General features: G+C 45.6%; 1 protein-coding gene and 1 long non-coding RNA gene across 3 annotated transcripts in view; both read right to left on the bottom strand.

The window, feature by feature from the left end:
• LOC128422761 (uncharacterized) overlaps window positions 1-18,723 on the bottom strand; it is a 217,364-nt gene that overhangs the window by 181,563 nt on the left and 17,078 nt on the right. The window lies entirely within an intron of this gene.
• Window positions 1-18,723, bottom strand: part of PRKCQ (protein kinase C theta) — a 59,295-nt gene that overhangs the window by 27,275 nt on the left and 13,297 nt on the right. The window contains exons 2-9 of the mRNA XM_053407182.1: window positions 18,051-18,180; window positions 12,039-12,238; window positions 10,445-10,505; window positions 7,946-8,108; window positions 5,568-5,599; window positions 3,948-4,033; window positions 2,488-2,617; window positions 832-941 (exon numbers count right to left, since the gene is read on the bottom strand). Coding sequence (XP_053263157.1) covers window positions 832-941; window positions 2,488-2,617; window positions 3,948-4,033; window positions 5,568-5,599; window positions 7,946-8,108; window positions 10,445-10,505; window positions 12,039-12,238; window positions 18,051-18,168 — 900 coding nt within the window. The 5' untranslated portion in view covers window positions 18,169-18,180. The remainder of the gene's footprint in view (window positions 1-831; window positions 942-2,487; window positions 2,618-3,947; window positions 4,034-5,567; window positions 5,600-7,945; window positions 8,109-10,444; window positions 10,506-12,038; window positions 12,239-18,050; window positions 18,181-18,723) is intronic.

The raw sequence follows: 18,723 nt of genomic DNA, 5'->3' as shown, positions 1-18,723 counted from the left end.
CGTCAGTAAACGAGGGGAATTAAGACTAAGAGAGCTGAGTGGGGGGTGCTCATGTAATCTCACTGTATACAAGTTGTACATGTGGCAATAAAGTATTTCATTTCATTTCACTTTGAAGGTGCCAGCTGTAAAATAATAATAATAATAAGAGCCTACAGGATCAGGTAAATGGCCCCTCTATTCCAGCATCCTATTCTCACACTAGCCCACTAGATGCCCATGGGAAACAAGCAGAACATGAGCACAACAGCCACTCTTGTGGCTTCCAACAGCTAGTAGACTGTTGCTGCCTCTGATGGTGAAGGTAGGGCAGAGTCTCCATCGTGGTAACCAGAAACTTGGAGAATACTGCAAGCAGGACCATCAAGAGCGCCCTAGTCAACGGACGTCTTTGTGTCCTGATCGGTACTGCCAGCAATCTCCAAATCATCTCTTTGGATCGCTTGCAAATGGACTTCAAATGGCTTGTTGTCACCAACCGTCAGCTGATTGTTACCAGAAGCAAAGCCCTTTGAAGTTTCTCCTGGCACCGATGAGCTGATTGGCACCCACAGCAAAGGGGCCCGCTTTGAAGTTGTCACCCGATGTCATAATGAGGTTGGCGTCAGATGATGGACAGGCGGGGCAGCCCCATCCACCTGCTAAAGTTGGACGGCAGGGGCAAGGGAGGAATCCAGCCCCCATTTCATCTGATACTTCAGACCAACTAAAATAAATTCACAGGGAGAATGGGACATCCTCTTTTGTAGAGGTGGCAAGCACAAAGAAATATACATAAGCCCTCTGTGCCTTTTGCCCCAGAGGAGCCAAAGAACACCGCCGCTTGCCCACCTGCTGCCGGCTCTCGATCAGTTGCAGCGCTTCCGCCATGAGCTTCTGGTTGATGCCGCAGAGGTTTGCCACTTTGGCTTGGCACTTGTGGTGGACGTTCATGGCACAGGCTGCAAGGAAGGGATGGAGTCAGCAGGTGAGGTTCTGGCAACGTTAAGAGAATCCAGAGGGCTCAGACTCGGAACCAGAGGAGACTCAGTCTGCACTGGATCCTTTGCCTCAGGCATCACCTGAACCAAGTCTGAGGCATTATCCTGAAGAGTCCCAGTCTGCACAGGTTCCCCTGCAACAAGCACCAGCTGGGCCGAGTCAGGGGCCTGAGCCTGCCCTGGCTCCAGATGCAGGGATTACCTCCTTGCCTTCAGCTGGGCCATCACTTACAGCTGCTCCACTACCGGTTTGGTCAGGGGAGGCTGAGGTGGCCCCTGGGTCTAGTAACCCACAGACGTCTCCAGAGCTGCAGAGACTGAGGTCTGAGAGAAGGAGAGACCTGAGTACTCGCAGGAGGAGTGCTCACCTTCGGGCGAAACAGGGAGGTGAGTCGCCGGGGGATCAGGACCAGCCGCTACCCTGACAAAGATAAAAGGCTGTTGGACCTAGCCCCGGGTTGCGGGAGCAACACTGCTGTATGCCAGATCCTGCTCCTGTCCTTGCCTGGTATCCTGCCTCGTGTCCTGCTTTGGCCCTGTCAGGCTCCTAGCAGAACTTTCGGATTCTGGACCGGTCCTGGACCGCATTTCATGGGTTAACCCCGGGCCCAGCACACTGTTCCACAGTCAAACAGCTCTTTCTTTTTCATCCAGCACACAGTTAAACTATGATTCATGATAACTGTAGTTATCAATGACCTGATCCTGCTGCCAGCCTTTACCTAACGTTCTCTGTAGGTCTCTCATCTGAGAAGTGGCAACCAGGAAAGCAGGCTCAACTCTGAGAAGAATGATTCCTACCTCCTTCTATCTCCCTCTGCTGTTTCCCCTTCTGTTACAAACTGGGGTGGAAAATCTGTCATGGAATCTTAGAATTGTAGAGTTGGAAGGGACTGTGAGCATCATCTGGTCCAACCTCTTGCAATGCAGGAAACTCAACTAAAGCACCCAGGACAATTGGCCATCGAACCTCTGCTCAGAAACCTCCAAGGGATGAGGTTCCACAACCTCCCAAGGGAGTCTCTTCCACTGTCAAACAGCTCTTACCCTCATAACATTATTCCTGTTCTTTAGTCAGAATCTCCTTGAGATTCTTGAAGCCATTGGTTTGAGTCCTACCCCCCAGAGCAGGAGAAAACAAGCATGCTCCCTCTTCCATGTGACAGCCCTTGAGATATTTGAAGATTGCTATGCTATCTCCTCTCAGTCTCCTCTTTTCCGGGCTAAACAAACTCAGCTCCTTCAACCATTCCTCATAATAATAATAATACAGTCGTGCCTCATGTTACATTTGCTTCATGATACGGTTTTTTCAGTTTGCGTCCCGCGGCAACCTGGAAGTACTGGAAAGGGTTACTTCCGGGTTTCGCCGCTCGCGCATGCACAGAAGCGCAAAATGACGTCACGCGCATGTGTAGAAGCGGTGAATCGCAACCCGTGCGTGCACAGACGGGTTGCGTTCTATTCATGTTACATTTTAGCTCTATAGCTGAGTCCCTGGACTTACCATCACATTTCAAACCCTGCCGCGCCAGACCCCAGAGCAAAGTGCCGCAGTGATCACAGAACGTTGGGCTTTTGTAATTGTAGACCTTAAATCGGTGGGGCATGTCAATCTTAAACCTCTCTTTGTGGAACTGCAAGAGAGAGAGAGAAGACGAGGTCAGAGGACACACATGGCCTGCTTCTGGTGTTGCAAATACATACAAAACTGAAGGGGTTCAAGCCTTTAAACAGTTCCTCTTTTGCAAATACAAACAGTTCCAGAGCAAATGAATTGAACAAGGAATTATAAACAATTTCATGGGTTCTGCAGTGACTGTAATCAAATGTTGTCCCTCACTTTCACGGTTATGTACTGAAGTTCTCACCCTGGGCCAGCAGGGGGATACTGCAGATAGTTATGCAAATAAGGGATCGAAAGTGACGTTCAGTGATTGGATAGTTTTAGAAAATTGTTACAGTTACGTTGTAGTTGAGCTCTATATAAGCAGGCTGACTGAACCCTTCAGTTCAGTTCTTTTCTGGCCTGTGAATAAACAAGAGCTGTTTGAAGAATCGCTGTGTCGTCTGATATGTTCACCCACAACTTAACATTCACAATAGACCAGGGATGAGAAAGCTATGGACATCCAGATGTGGTTAGACTCCAGCTCCTATCAGCCCCAGCCAACATGGCAAATCGTCAGGGAAATGAGAACTGCTGTCCAGCAACATCTGGAGGTTCCCTCTCTCTACCAATATTTTATCCATCTTGCCTGCGAAGTAGGCCATTTTGGAGTAGGAGAGGAAAGACGACATCTTGCCCAAGGCAACTCACGGAGACAATGGCGTCATGAGAGCCAACAGAACATAGGTCAGGATAGGTGAGTTCAGGCCCCATTCAGCTGTGGCATCAGTGCCGGCTCTATTGTTAGGCAGAGTGAGGCAACAGCACCAGGCAGTCGATTTTGGATGTCATAAAAGTATAGCAAATTGTTGCAGTTATTAGCATTGCATTTCTTAGTGCTGCCGGGAGATGCTGGTGGGATTTTCTGTCTCTGCTGCCAAAGCAAGTTTGCTGGCCTTAGGGACGATACACTTGGGCTGCAACAGGGGACCCCATTTTCTAATCTGCCCCAGGCAGCAAAAATTCTGGAGCTGTTCCTTTCCCTTGTGTAGGGTTCAAAAAGTAAAATTCCTGACAGACACCCAAAGACGTTAAGATTTTTTTTTGAGGGGGGGCGAAACCTGCACCATGCATATGGGATTCGCTTAAATTCCCCGCGGACGCCATGTTTACACCTTGTGTGACTGTGTAGTGTTTTCAAACTCTTGGCAACTGGTGTGTTTTAACCATCCTCAACTGATTCACAAATAAACCTTCATTCGGATACACACCGCCCTCAACCGATTCGCAAGAAGTTTCATTCAGATACAGGCCACCTTCAGCTGATTCACAAAAAGGAACTTCATTCAGATACATACCATGGTTTCTCTGCTGTTGATGGCTGACCCCGTACACTTTGCTATTACTTTGTCAATGCACTTCTTGTGAATGGCAGCATTGCATTCTGGGAAGGGAAAACAAACCATATAAAGCATTGCTGAAGGGCCACAAGAAGTAAGAGATGCATTTTAAATATAAGCACACATTCTACTCATATAAAAACACCAGGCAGGCCCCACAAATAACCCAGAGATGCATTTTAAATAAAAGGACACATTCTACTCATGTAAAAACACACCAATTCCTGGACCGTCCGCGGGCCGGATTGAGAAGGCGATTGGGCCACATCCGGCCCACAGGCCTTAGGTTGTGTACCCCTGTTATAGCCTAATCCTTCATGGGTTTGTTTAATTCCCTTTTAAAGCCAGCCACAAGCAGTATGAGAAATATTGCAAACACGGTATTGGACATTAGAAATAATAATAATAATAATAATAATAATAATAATAATAATAATAATAATAATAATTTATTTCTACCCCGCCCATCTGGCTGGGTTTCCCCAGCCACTCTGGGGAAACAGAATATTTAAAATACGATAAAACATCAAACATTAAAAACTTCACAATAAAGGGATGCCTTCAGATGTCTTTTAAAATGCCATCTGAAGGGAAGGCGTTTGCACAGGGCGGGTGCCACTACCGAGAAGGCCCTTTGCCTGGTTCCCTGTAACCTCACTTCTCGCAGGGAGGGAACCGCCAGAAGGCCCTTGGAGCTGGACCTCAGTGTCTGGGCAGAACGATGCGGGTGGAGATGCTCCTTCAGGTATACAGGACCAAGGCCGTTTAGGGCTTTAAATGTCAGCACCAACACTTAGAATTGTGCTCAGAAACGTACTGGGAGCTAATGTACAGTCTTAAAGAGAGGACATGGAATAAGCCAGCATAGGACTGCTTCCTGACTGGGTGGAGCAATTTGCAAAAGTTCCAGAGTCAATGGGAAAGTGGCGTATCCCCTCGATTTTGGCTTATCACTTGGCGATTTTGCACTTTTCCTGGAGACCCTAAGGAAAAGGTGAAATCCCTAAAAGACTTGGAGACTCAACTAGAATCTGCTGCACGGACGGAATATACCTGCAGGCAGCTTCTACCTGCTCCCCACTGTCTTTTAGGATTGCATTTAACAAAAAACAGGCTTTGTGGCTTAAAGCATGCCCAGACTGTTCTTTGTCTCAATTCCGACTGAAGCTGGTTCGTGGGAAAACACATCAAAATGCAGAATTTCATAAGAAATTACAGGAGAGATCCAGCATAGGTTTGGACTGAAATGGGAGTGTGTTGACCCGCAAGCCAGCCAGAAATTAGGCACTTTTCAGCTGTAACCCTATGCTTTCTGACCTGGGCGTAAGTCCCACTGATCTCAATTTGCCTTACTTCAGAGTAGACCAATAGAGAATGTTGTCATTAATTCCTACTGTAGTCTGTGAGAGGTGACATGGCTCTTGTAGGTCACATTTACACATGCGCTCTTTGTTTCCACGGCTGGCTTGCTATATATTTTTTTAAGCATTCTCGGTTTTCCTCAGGGCGGCACGCAAGAAACACTGCAGTTTCTATTTTGGCAGTTGTAAATAACGCGATATGCTAAAAGTTTCTTACGTCTGCACTGGTAACCTTGCTTGTTAAGACCCCTGAAACACAGAAAGGAGAGAATCTGGAGTAAGGATAACGTTCATCATATATATTTGAGAAGAATGACTTTAAAACAAAATAAATGCTGTGTGTTGGGATCTGGGCCCAGAAGGGCTAGGCTCCTCACTCAAGTGAATTAATGTTTATTATTACGGCCAAATAGCCAGCATACTAAAACCAGAATTCCTGCATAGTTCTTTACAAAAACGACAAAAACAATCAGAGTGGAATTTAACAATCAATATACTAATTAAAAAGACTTAAGAACTCCATTTAAGAAATAAAAGAACAAGAAGATTTCACTATAAGCTGCAATGATTTATGACTGTTTGTGCCACTGTGTAATCTTTTGCTTTCGTTGACTTGTGGCTATTGCACAAAATCTAGCTGCTGTACATTTCTAGTGACATCTGGATTCTGGTTGGACAAGAGGTCATTTAAATAATGTTTCTCTGTCTTCCCTGGTACTTTGCATACAAGAAGGGTTACGATAGAGGCTCTGAGTTCTGTATAAAATCTACAATGGAATAGAACATGGCCCGCAGTTTCAATTTGACCGCTCTTACATGGGCAGACCCTCTTGCCACGAGGAATCTTTCTGTGTCTGCCTTCCAACAGTGCAGGTGGCAAGACATGGAATTTAGCTTGCGTAAATGTCTTTCTGAATTTGTGGGATGGTCAAATTTCTCAAATAAGTGGTATCAGCTGGATAAGGACTGGAGAAAACTGAAGCCACTATTAGTACGATAGCAATATGTTCAAGGTAGAGGCAGGACATTAAATATGTCTTTGCATTTAGAACATGCAAGTTTTTTTTAAAAAAAATGCAAAGATAATCTGTTGGGGGAGAGAATCAAAGCCAGTGTGGAGTAGAAATTTAGCCCTTTTCTCTTCTGCTATGGTCCTGAGGAAAATCCCTCCTTTTAAGGTGATTTTTGCGCTCTCTCTCTCTTTCTCTCATCAATCCTCCTTTGGGCCCAAAGGGGAGGAAATCCCCCTGCAGCGGATGCTATTCAAATTTTTTAAAACACATGTTAAATTCATAGGTGTTGTTTGCCTCCAACAGCTATTTGAGGTTGCATCATTTGCATATAGGGGGCTGGGTAGGATTTTGAATTCACATTGAGGAATGGTTCGCAGTGGCCCTTCCAGTAAGAGGGTTCTGTTGTAGTATATACAGTTAAGGGTAAAGGGACCCCTGACCATTAGGTCCAGTCATGGCCGACTCTGGGGTTGCGGTGCTCATCTCGCTTTATTGGCTGAGGGAGCCGGCATACAGCTTCCGGGTCATGTGGCCAGCATGTCTAAGCCACTTCTGGCGAACCAGAGCAGCGCACGGAAACATCGTTTACCTTCCCGCCGGAGTGGTACCTATTTATCTACTTGCACTTTGACATGCTTTCGAACTGCTAGGTTGGCAGGAGCAGGGACCGAGCAACGGGAGCTCACCCCGTCACGGGGATTCAAACCGCTGACCTTCTGATCAGCAAGATCTAGGCTCTGTGGTTTAACCCACAGCGCCACCCGTGTCCCATATATATAGTTACTAACTCACAATTGCATGCATGAAAGGGTTAACCTGAGCCATGAGTTCGTTACCAGAGTGGGTGTGGCTAAGCAGGCACTCAGCAGCCTCTGCTCTCCCCACCCCCCACCCGCACTCTGCTTCTCAGTCTTTTTCCCTTTGTGCTTCCTGGTACAAGCAAAGAAGGAGCCATGTGGCTTTGGCTCCCAGCTCAGTAGTTCCTGCAAGTGAACTGAATCTCTCCAAAATGGAGATTTTAAAGCTTGCATCTTTGCCAACTCAAAGACTGTATGATCTTTTTTAAAAAAATGAAAGCAAGTGCTTTTCTTTTTAAGTCATTTGAAACCCCTTTTCATATCCGTCTTACTGCCAATTGATGGAGACTACTTTGCTGTAATGTCTGGAAACACTAAGTAAAACATCCACTTAATTTGCAAGATTTAGTATTTTCATAGGGAACATTTGTTTAAGGTAGATGAGGGCAGATGCAAATTTAACCAAGTTTTAATGTGTTTGGAGCAATTGCCATTGTGCATAATTTTGCTGCGAGAGAGTAAGAGATCTCTCTTCCAAACCCCTCCCTCTCCATCAGAGAAGCAGCAGGTTGCCCCTTCCCCACTAGACAACCTTCCTCACACTGGCGCTCTACAGATGTTTTGGACTACAATTCCCATCAGCCACAGCAAGCACAACTGGCACAGGCCCATTCAGACTGGGGCCTGATGGGAGTTGTAGTCCCAAAAACTTCTGGTGGGCATCAGGTTGGGGGAAGACTGCCATGGGAATAGATCAAGGAAGGGGGGGGAGCCATGTATCATACCAGACGAACTCGTGGCAAACGGAACAGAAGGTGGGCTGGGGGAAGAAGGTAGCAGTGAACTCGTGACACTTGACATTGTGGATCTTGGCTTGCTTGATGGCTCCTCTGCGTTGGTGCAGAGAGAAAAACCCTTCCTTTTCACAGTCAATAAACTCTGGATCATCTGGGTGAGAGAAAGAGAGAGATGCTTGGTTATTCTGATGACGAATTCCTGCGGTCTGCCCCTAGAAGCTAAAATAACATATATTTAAATCAGCTCGAAAAGGCGTCAGCTTTAAAAATAAACAGCAGGGCAGACTTCCTAAAACAACTCAGAGAGCTGAGTCACACAACCAAGAGAAGTGAGTGGTTGGTGCATATATTTGTGGACTGCATGGGGGTGTGGGGGTGTCATATGCCTGAATGCTTGTCCCATGGGAGGTGGGATTCCATGTCTTTGGAAAACTAGAAGGTCAGGGAGCAGGGTTCTCATCTACATTTGTCCTTGATCTGTTAGATTTTGATGTGCAGGGAGGACTGACACAAGGTCCTCTTGCAGCCTGAAGTGGTACCCTCCAGCAGAAGTAACATGGTTGTAATTTTGGCTCTCATCAAATGTCGGGTATCTCCTGTAAAGACCCCTACCCCAAATGAAAGAAGCATAGGAAGAGCCCTCCTGAATGAGGGCAATTGCTTGTCTGGTCCAGCACTCTGTTCTTAAAGTAGCCAACCAGATGCTACAATAATAATAATAATAATAATAATAATAATAATAATAATAATAATAATAATTTATTATTTATACCCCACCCATCTGGCTGGGCTTCCCCAGCCACTCTGGGCGGCTTCCAAAAAAATATTAAAATACTGTGATACATCAAACATTAAAAGCTTCCCTAAACAGGGCTGCCTTCAGATGTCTTCTAAAAGTCTGGTAGTTGTTGTTCTCTTTGACATCTGGTGGGAGGGTGTTCCACAGGGAGAGCGCCACTACCGAGAAGGCCCTCTGCCTGGCTCCCTGTAACTTGGCTTCTCGCAGTGAGGGAACTGCCAGAAGGCCCTCGGTGCTGGACCTCAGTGTCTGGGTAGAACGATGGGGATGGAGACGCTCCTTCAGATATACTGGACCGAGGCTGTTTAGGGCTTTAAAGGTCAGCATCAGCACTTTGAATTGTGCTCGGAAACGTACTGGGAGCCAATGTAGGTCTTTCAAGACCGGTCTTATATGGTCTCAGAGGCCACTCCCAGTCACCAGTCTGGATGCCGTGTTCTGAATTAGTTGTAGTTTCCGGGTCACCTTCAAAGGTAGCCCCACATAGAGCGCATTGCAGTAGTCCAAGCGAGAGATAACTAGAGCATGCACCACTCTGGCGAGACAGTCTGTGGGCAGGTAGGGTCTCAGCCTGCGTACCAGATGGAGCTGGTAAACAGCTGCCCTGGACACGGATTTGACCTGTGCCTCCATGGACAGCTGTGAGTCCAAAATGACTCCCAGGCTGCGCACCTGGTCCTTCAGGGGCACAGTCACCCCCTCAGGATCAGGGAGTCCTCCACACCTGCCCGCCTCCTGTCCCCCAAAAACAGTACTTCTGTCTTGTCAGGATTCAACCTCAATCTGTTAGCCGCCATCCATCCTACAAGCAGGAAATGATGGCAAAATTGGGGACTGTACCAGAAAAAATGTGTCCTGCTACTAAGCTAAAGCTCTTTACACCCACTCTTTGAATTGGGAGGAAAACAGGACCTTTCTGCCCAAATGTAAATTGCAGGGGCGTGGGGTGTGTGACTCCAATTTGGGACTGTAACAAAAAGACAAGGCTGCTGCTACCCAAGATCCAAATCAGGAGTGGACCAGCTGAGCTTGCAATTTACTGTAGTTTAAAAAAAAAAAAAACAGTGAACACACAATTGCCCATTAACTGTTTCTCAAGAATCCACCCCGATTTGCTCGTACAAAGTTTGTAGGGAGTTTTTGGAAAATGTTGGCTATTTATTGTGCATTCGTTCTGATTTGCTCGCAGGGAGGTTAGACTACCTTGCATCCAGCAAGCAATATACTTTCCAATCTATTTTCCAGTCACTTTCCTTCTCATGAAGCTGGTTTGTTACACGAAAGCACCAAACCATCTTCAATTGCACAAACTAAAATTCACCAGGATGTGACTGAATTCCGTCCGAAAACAAGGAGTCCAGAAGTGGCCCAGGGTTTGTCCTGAGTGATGAAAGACAGCAAATGACGCTCGCGCATGTGTGAATCAGTCCTTTGGGTGTCACAAATCCCAATATGTTGCCATAATAGCCAATTAAAATTGCACCAGCCATTGAACTGGTCCCTGAGCAGTTTAAGAATTTCAATATTTTGAGGCTCTGCTGTGTTTCTTTATGTAAAAGTATTTATCGCTCTGCGTTGGGATTTTGTACATTTTGAAATTACCATGTCCCAACCTGAGCTTTCAGGGTGGGGAAATCCGCAGCGAAAATAACTGAAAATGTCGTAGCAATAATATGACCATCACTTGCCAGTAGTTTCCAGGAAGTATCTTGCGTTCATTAACATTCTGCCTTGTGGCTTCAGTTCTAGCTAAAAATAAAATAAAATAAAGGAAGGCAAGTTAAAAATAGCTTTTGTTTTTTTTTGTTTAAAAAGGAAGAGTGAGTGACAAAACAGCCATGGAGTGACCATCGCATGAAAAGCCATAATGGAAAGATCTTGCAAACATCTTGTGATCCACAGCAATAAATAAATAAATAAATAAATAAATAAATAAATAAATAAATAATGTATTAAAGTATTTATTTATTTATTATGAAGGGAGGTTGAGAACACTTGGCACTGGTTAACAGAAATACAGTCATACCTCGGGTTAAAGACGCTTCGGGTTAAATCTTTTCATGTTGCGTCCCGCGGCGACCCGGAAGTACAGTGGTAACTCAGGTTAAGTACTTAATTCGTTCTGGAAGTCCGTACTTAACCTGAAAGTGTTGATAACCTGAAGCACCACTTTAGTTAATGGGGCCTCCTGCTGCTGCCGCGCTACCGGAGCACGATTTCTGTTCTCATCCTGAAGCAAAGTTCTTAACCTGAAGCACTATTTCTGGGTTAGCGGAGTCTGTAACCTGAAGCGTATGTAACCCGAGGTACCACTGTACTACATCCCCAGCAATAATGTTTTACACAAGTGCATTTCAAAAGCTTCCAGGACAGTTGCATCATGATCTATACAGTTCTCTACATTTCTTCATTAAGCTTTCCATTACGTTTTTGGAGAAAAATCCCTGGCAAGGCATGAACGAATTCAAGCTCAAGTCAGTTTTATTACTGCCAATTATTCTTCCTGCCCAAAGGGGATTTTTTTTAAAAAAATCTAAGCAAAGTCTATTACAACAGTGTCCTTCAGACTGAGCAAATTCACGGCAGGCTTATTGAAACCAAATGTTTCAATTCTGCAGGAACTGGCAACTCCCATTGACTGCAGATGGCTTTTAAGGAAATGAGTCTCCATTAATTAGCTGAGTGGTAGAGCATCTCTCTAAGGGACGCGGGTGGCGCTGTGGGTTAAACCACAGAGCCTAGGGCTTGCTGATCAGAAGGTCGGCGGTTCGAATCCCTGCGACAGGGTGAGCTCCCGTTGCTCGGTCCCTGCTCCTGCCAACCTAGCAGTTTGAAAGCACGTCAAAGTGCAAGTAGATAAATAGGTACCGCTCCAGCGGGAAGGTAAACGGCGTTTCTGTGCGCTGCTCTGGTTCGCCAGAAGCGGCTTAGTCATGCTGGCCACATGACCCGGAAGCTGTACACCAGCTCCCTTGGCCAATAAAGCGAGATGAGCGCCACAACCCCAGAGTCGTCCACGACTGGACCTAATGGTCAGGGTTCCCTTTACCCTTTACCTTACATTCTGCATGGACTGGTTACATGGCAACATGTGCAAAGGGCTTTAGCTACCTATTAGGTCCATAAATTACCATATAGCTTATATTCAACACAAAAAACAGTAACAATTTGTTGTTGACAAAGGACAGCTGGACATAGAAAGGGCCCCATTATCTTCAGTAGCTGAGGGCCTCATCAAACCTAAATCCGGCCCTGCAAGTGAGCAACGGCTCTGGCGCTTACCCAAATTTCTGATTTCCCATTCTTCTTTTTGCACTTCTCTGCAACCAAATTGAGTTCCACCGTCGTTTCTGCGACCATTTCGGCGCTCTTGTCCTTCACAACGATGTGCATTACGCGCCCCCTGTGGATGTGAGCATCGAAAGTGCTGTTCCAAGGTGGGTACATTGTGGGCTTCTTCTGGACGTAGGATTGGCCGTTTTCTAGGGTCAAAAGGATTTATTTGAATAGTTGCATCTCATCCAGAGCAAATACTTTCCCCTCTGCCCCTACTTAAAAATGGGAAGCGTAATGCTGGTGGTCAACAAAAGAGGTTCAAAGACTCTCTCAAGGCAAATGTAGTATAAACACCGACAACTGGGAAACACTGGCCTGCGAGTGCTCCAGTTGGAGAACAGCCTTTACCAAAGGCGTCATGGGCTTTGAAGACGCTCGAACTCAGAACACAAGGGAGAAACTAATCCAGAATGTGGCAGCTAGACTGGTGACTGCGAGCGGCTGCTGAGACCACATAAAACTGGTCTTGAAAGACTACATTGGCTCCCAGTATGTTTCCGAGCACAATTCAAAGTGTTGGTGCTGACCTTTGAAGCCCTAAATGGCCTTGGTCCAGTATACCTGAAGGAGTGTCTCCATCTCCATCATTCTGCCCGGATGCTGAGGTCCAGCTCCGAGGGTCTTCTGGCAGTTCCCTCACTGCGAGAAGCCAAGTTACAGGGAACCAGGCAGAGGGCCTTCTTGGTGGTGGCAACTGCCCTGTGGAACGCCCTCCCCGTCAGATGTCAAAGAGAAGAACAATTACCAGACTTTTAGAAGACACCTGAAGGCAGCCCTCTTTAGGGAAGCTTTTAATGTTTAACAGACTACTGTATTTTAATACTTTGTTGGAAGCTGCCCAGAGTGGCTGGGGAAACCCAGCCAGATGGGCGGGGTATAAATATATGATGATGATGATGATGATGATGATGATGATGATGATGATGATTGGAAGGCGCGTTTGGCAAACCCTCACCATGATCAACTCCCGCCTGGAAACCTATGTCCCCAATGTGGAAGGACGTGTGGATCCAGAATTGGCCTCCACAGTCACTTACAGACTCACTGTTAAAACTGTGTTTTTGGAAGACACTTGGCTATGAGGTATCACAGAAGAAGAAGAAGAAGAAGAAGAAGAAGAAGAAGAAGAAGAAGAAGAAGCAGAAGAAGAAGACTCACCACCCCAAAAGGGAATGTGACCAGTGGGCTGAAAAGCATTCCCTGTGCGTGTTTTAATGGGAATGTTCTATTGTGCATTTAAATTATGAATGCTCACATTTAAATGGCCATGCAATCAATCAATCAATCAATCAATCAATCAATCAATAATATTTGGGTCATATGCCAAAGGGAAGCACCAGCACTTTGAGCCTGGAAACGGACAAGAAACCAATGCATTCTTTCCAAACAGGTGTGAAATGATCCCACCTCCTGGGTCTCCTATTAGCAGTTTAGCAGCTGCTTTCCAAACTAATTGAAGCTTCCATACAGTCTTCAAAGGCAGCCCCATGTAGAGCGCATTGCAGCAATCCATCCTGGAAGTAACTAGAGGAGGGACGGCTGAGGCTTGACTTTGAAGCTCTTCATTCTGCAGAGTTCAAAGACACACCAGAGCCTTCCAAAAAGCAAATGTCACCAAGGCGGGCAGGTGGCTGAAGGCTGCAGGTATCCAGATGGCCTGTTTGGTCAAAAGGAGTTTTGAAAGGGCAGCGAGTTCATCCTCTGCACGACTCATCAGGATTCATCAAAGCCTTTCTTCTGAAGTGGCAACAGCAGCCCTACTCACCTGCGGGCTCCTGTTTCAGGGCAAGCTGCTTTGTGGGCAGCAGGTTCGAATAAAATAACAGAATCATCTGCAAGGCAGTTTAAGTTCAGCCCTGCTCCCTGAATTTCCTCCATTTCAACTCATAAATGCATGCAACATTGAGGAAGATGGAAGGCTTGCTTTGTTAAACAACTATCTGACTTTTAGAAGACATCTGAAGGCAGCCCTGTCTAGGGAAGTTTTTAATGTTGTTGCATTATTATTATTATTATTCTGTCAGGAGCCACTCAGAGTGGCTGGGGAAACCCAGTCTGATGGGCAGGAAATAATAATAATAATAATAATAATAATAATAATAATAATAATAATAATAATAATAATATCAGATCACATAGGGGCTCATTCACACTTTTGCTTGACCTGGATTATTATTATTAATTAGATGTATATACCATCATAAGATTTCAGAGCTGAAACAAGTCGCATAAAATACAGGGTGAAAACAAGACAGAATAAAATACAGGGTTGAAGCTAGTGAATGATTAAAACAAAAAAGCAAGACACATTTTAAAGGCTGTAGAATATTAATCAGCCAAAGACCCATTTGAAGAGGAAGAGTATTCCACAAACTGGGAGCCACTGCAGAAAAGGCCCCGTTCTCACATTGCTACCCTCTGGACCTAACGTGGAGGAGGCACAGTTGATGGACATAGAGACTGGGACAGATGATGGACATAGAGGCTGATGAATTATCCCAGGTCCAAGGACTTTTCTTGACGTTCTGTGGCTGTGTCTTACCTGCTGAGCCAATGTCGGCTAAGCAGCAATATCTCTCTGGGTTTTCCAGACATCTCATAAGATCCTATTAATTGCCTCGAGACTTATGTGGATTGTAGTGTATTTAATTAACGGGCAGTAATATTGGCGGAGAAGGAGCCATTTCTTTTGAGGGTGTTCGTTTTAGCAATTTCAGCCTCTCCATCAAAGCAACATGATTCTATAAAGCTTCTTAGTTTGCTGGCTCTTTCCCCAACAAGACATTATGGGATGTGTGTGTGTGTATTAAGTTCCCTGACCTTTCTGTGCAAGACTAAATGCTTTTCTGCATTAAGAGGGATTATTTTTAGCTTGCCGGCACTCTTGGATCTCAAGATTATTCTTTGGGTGTTGTTGTTTTTTTTAAAGGACTACAATAGCACCTTTTTTCTTTCCTTTTAAAAGGTACTTTTCTTTGCCTAGCGCCACTGTTTTGAATAAAGGCCTATTTTACACAGTTCTGAAACTGGAGTGCCTTACAAAATAAGGTAGATTCCTGATGCTTTCCATTCATATTGAGGAGTTCTGGAATGGCCAAGTCCTAAATCGTTCCTTAAAATCGCATGACACTTAAATACTGCTGCATGATAAAAACAGTGAGAATAAACTAGCCCAAACTAAGCACTTTAAAATACAAATTATTTATTCTGCTTTTTCTTTTTGAAAAGAAAGTCAAAATTCACTTGGGAGGGCTGCAAGTTGGGTGGGACAGAGGAAGGCTGGCTAGAGAAAATTAGGGCCAGTGTCATAGCTAAGTGGCAGAACATCTGCTAGGCATGCAGAAGGCTGAGGGTTCAAGCCCTAGGCAGGGCTTGCGATGACTCCCTGTCTGAAATCCAGGAGAGCTGCCAGTCAGTGCAGACAATACTGAGACAATAGGAAAGCTGCCAGTCAGTGCAGACAATACTGAGACATAGGAAAGACAATTTCCTATGTTCCCATGCTTAATCCCTTCCTTTTACTGTAGTTGTTTCCCCCCCTCAAAAAGGGGAAAAAGGGGGGGGGGAATCTAGCCTGAGCAAGCTGCCTTACCTCTTCTTATTTTATTGAAGGATAAAAAAATACATAATTACAAGTGTACAGAGTAAGATAAGACAAAAAGAAGAAGAGAAGAAAAGAAATAGTACCCAAACATGTAGAAAACTTTGTGGGGAAAGATGTGACAATTGAATCTTTCTCCCTGTGGGTAAAAAAAGCAGCTGATGGAGGGCAATTTTGGAGCTGGGAGATGAACAGGAGGGAAAGGATGAAGTAGTCTCTATCTGCTCTTTCTCTGACCCAACTGCAGGCTGCTCTGTTGTCACCAACCTGCGACAGGGCCTTTTCTGTGGTGGCTCCCCATTTGTGGAACACCCACCCCGGTGAGGTACACCTGTCTTCCTCGTTATGGACTTTGAGGAGGAATCTAAAATCATTCCTGTTTTATGGCTGAACGACACCGCTCCTGGCATCTCTCAGATTCCGGCAGCTCCGAGACAATTTTGTAAAACTGTTGTTAGAATATTTGAAAATAATCATGGCTGCGTTTGCCATTCCTGGACTCCTTTGGGAGGAAGAGAAGGATATAAAATGAATGAATGAATGAATGAATGAATGGGCAACATAACAATTAATGGGAATATAACAACAACAGCTAGGCTAGCTCAGTCGGTAGAGCATGAGAGGCGGGTTCGAGTCCCACAGTGGGCATTTTTAACAACAACAACAACTCTGTATTGCAGGGAGTTGGACTAGAGGACCCTCGTGGTCCCTTCCAACTTAGAATTCCATGATTCTATATGAATCTTGGTTTGAAAATAAAACCGTGACAGACAAGAACATATAAAAGACAGACTGCATCAGGCCTCCCTCACTCATCTGAGACAGCCAAAATGACATCATGCGCATTCTCAGAAGTGGCGAATCACAACTCGCGTGTGCGCAGACGCACCACTGCGGGTTGCGTTCTTTTCATGTTGCGAACAGGCCTCCGGAATGGATCCCATTCGCAACCAGAGGTACCACTGTATAAGATAAAAAACAAGTAAAATAAAACCTACATACAGCAACAGTGGTTTGTGTTGTGTATGCTCCTATGGTGTAAGTAATGGGCCCCGCCTGTATTTCACTATTAATATACTTCTTCTTAATTGTATTTCAGTTCAACAATTGCTTTGATAAAATGCATACTTTGTTATGTGCAAATGGCTTTAGATACCTATTAGGTCCATAAATTACCATATAGCATATATTCAACACAAAAAAACAGCAACAATTTGTTGTTGACAAAGGACAGCTGGACATAGAAAGGGCCCCATTACCTTCAGTAGCTTATTTAAGGGACATCATCAATAAGGGACAGCAGCGGGACATGGCGCTGGGATAAGGGACTGTCCCGCCAAATAAGGGACGCTTGACAGCTATGGACAAGAACATATAAAATACCGACTGCATCAGGCCTCCCTCCCGCATCTGAGACAGCCATTCCAGCAGTGGGAGAGCTGGGAAGCAGAACTCACTCTACCAGATCCCTCCTGCCCCTGAACTGTGCCAGTCGGCCATTGTAGGAACACCAACTGTTTAGAAATTGGTGTCTGAGTTTTGATTTTCCTCTGCCCTCCTTGTTCCTTTCCCCTTCTGTGTCGTGCTTCTCTAGATTGTAAACCTGCAAGCAGGGGCTGTCTTGTTTTGACTACTGTATATGTAAGCCGCTCTGGAATGCTTTAGGCTGGAGAGCAGGGTATACAAATGTTATCAATCGATCAACAATCAATCAATCAATCAATCAATCAATCAATCAATCAATGTTAATGTGTGATTTGAAACTCACTCTGGATAGACTCAAGCTGCATCTCCCCTAGTAGGGCTGGCCCAAGACATTTTGGCACCTGAGGCGAACCACAAAATGGCACCCCCTTCCCCACCAGGGAAGAAGGATGAGTGAAGATCAAGAACAATATTTGTGGGTGGCCCACAAATATCTACATTGGGATCTGCTGTCCCTGTGGATCCTGCCGCCTGAGGCTGTCACCTCACCTTGCCTCACAGGTTGGCCAGCCCTGACCATTGGCCATTGTTCAGCCTGGACACCGAGGTCCAGATCTGAAGGTCTTCTGGCGGTTCCCTCACTGTGAGAAGTGAAGGTAAAGGCAGAGGGCCTTCTCGGTAGTGGCACCCACCCTGTGGAACACCCTCCTGTCAGATGTCAAGCAGATAAACAGCCATATGACTTTTAGAAGACATCTGAAGGCAGCCCTGTACAGGGAATGTTTTTAAGGTTTGACATTTCAATATTTTGCTGGAAGCCTCGCAGAGTGGCTAGGGAAACCCAGTCAGATGGGCGGCATATAAAAATAAAATAAAATATTGTTGTTGTTATTAAGCGCATGCATGCTCAAACGTAAGAATAAAGCACTTACCCGACTCCACTGCTTCCTTGACTATCACTGCGCAATACGGATCGATCACATCTCCTTGGGAAGGGAGATAGGGACCGCTGTCATAGTTGGACAATCCAATACGGAGAAAAGGAGACATGTCGGTCTCTGCGAGGAGAAGAAAGCAGACGTTATTGGAGAGGCTCTCGCAACTGCCTTGGCTGTTATAGTTTTAGCGTCTGTGGCAAGCACGGGAATTTAACAGAGAAGTCGCTTATCCATTCCAGACAGCATTTCCCCTCTCCGTCCCACAACCCGCTGAGTAAGCAAAAGTTTCCCTGGCACATGGAGCGGCTATGCTGTCGCCCCTCTGTATCGCTGGAGGCTGCTGTGGTCACCAAGGCAATGGTCGGGAATGACATCTGATTGACTTTGCTGGGTGAAAAGCAGCAGGCAGCTGCAGGAGGGCTTGAAATTGGATATTGGATGCTGGAGGAGGGGGGGCGAGGGGGAAGCGTTTGCTCAGTGAACCCTGCACAAGTCAATGCCAGGCACAAGCTGCCCCCGAAAAGGAACCAGGAGCAAAGCAGTTTGCAAAATGGCACTGCAAGGGGATGGCTGGAAGCTGGCATGGTTAAATAAGATGCTGTCTTATTTAAATTTGATGTGTTAAATTTGATATTTATACAGTGGCGGGTGGCTCTGTGGTCTAAAC

Source organism: Podarcis raffonei, chromosome 10 (genome assembly GCF_027172205.1).
Source record: "Podarcis raffonei isolate rPodRaf1 chromosome 10, rPodRaf1.pri, whole genome shotgun sequence".
NCBI lineage: Eukaryota > Metazoa > Chordata > Lepidosauria > Squamata > Lacertidae > Podarcis > Podarcis raffonei.
The sequence above is the reverse complement of the archived record's forward strand: the minus strand, read 5'-3'. Positions and strand labels throughout refer to the sequence as shown.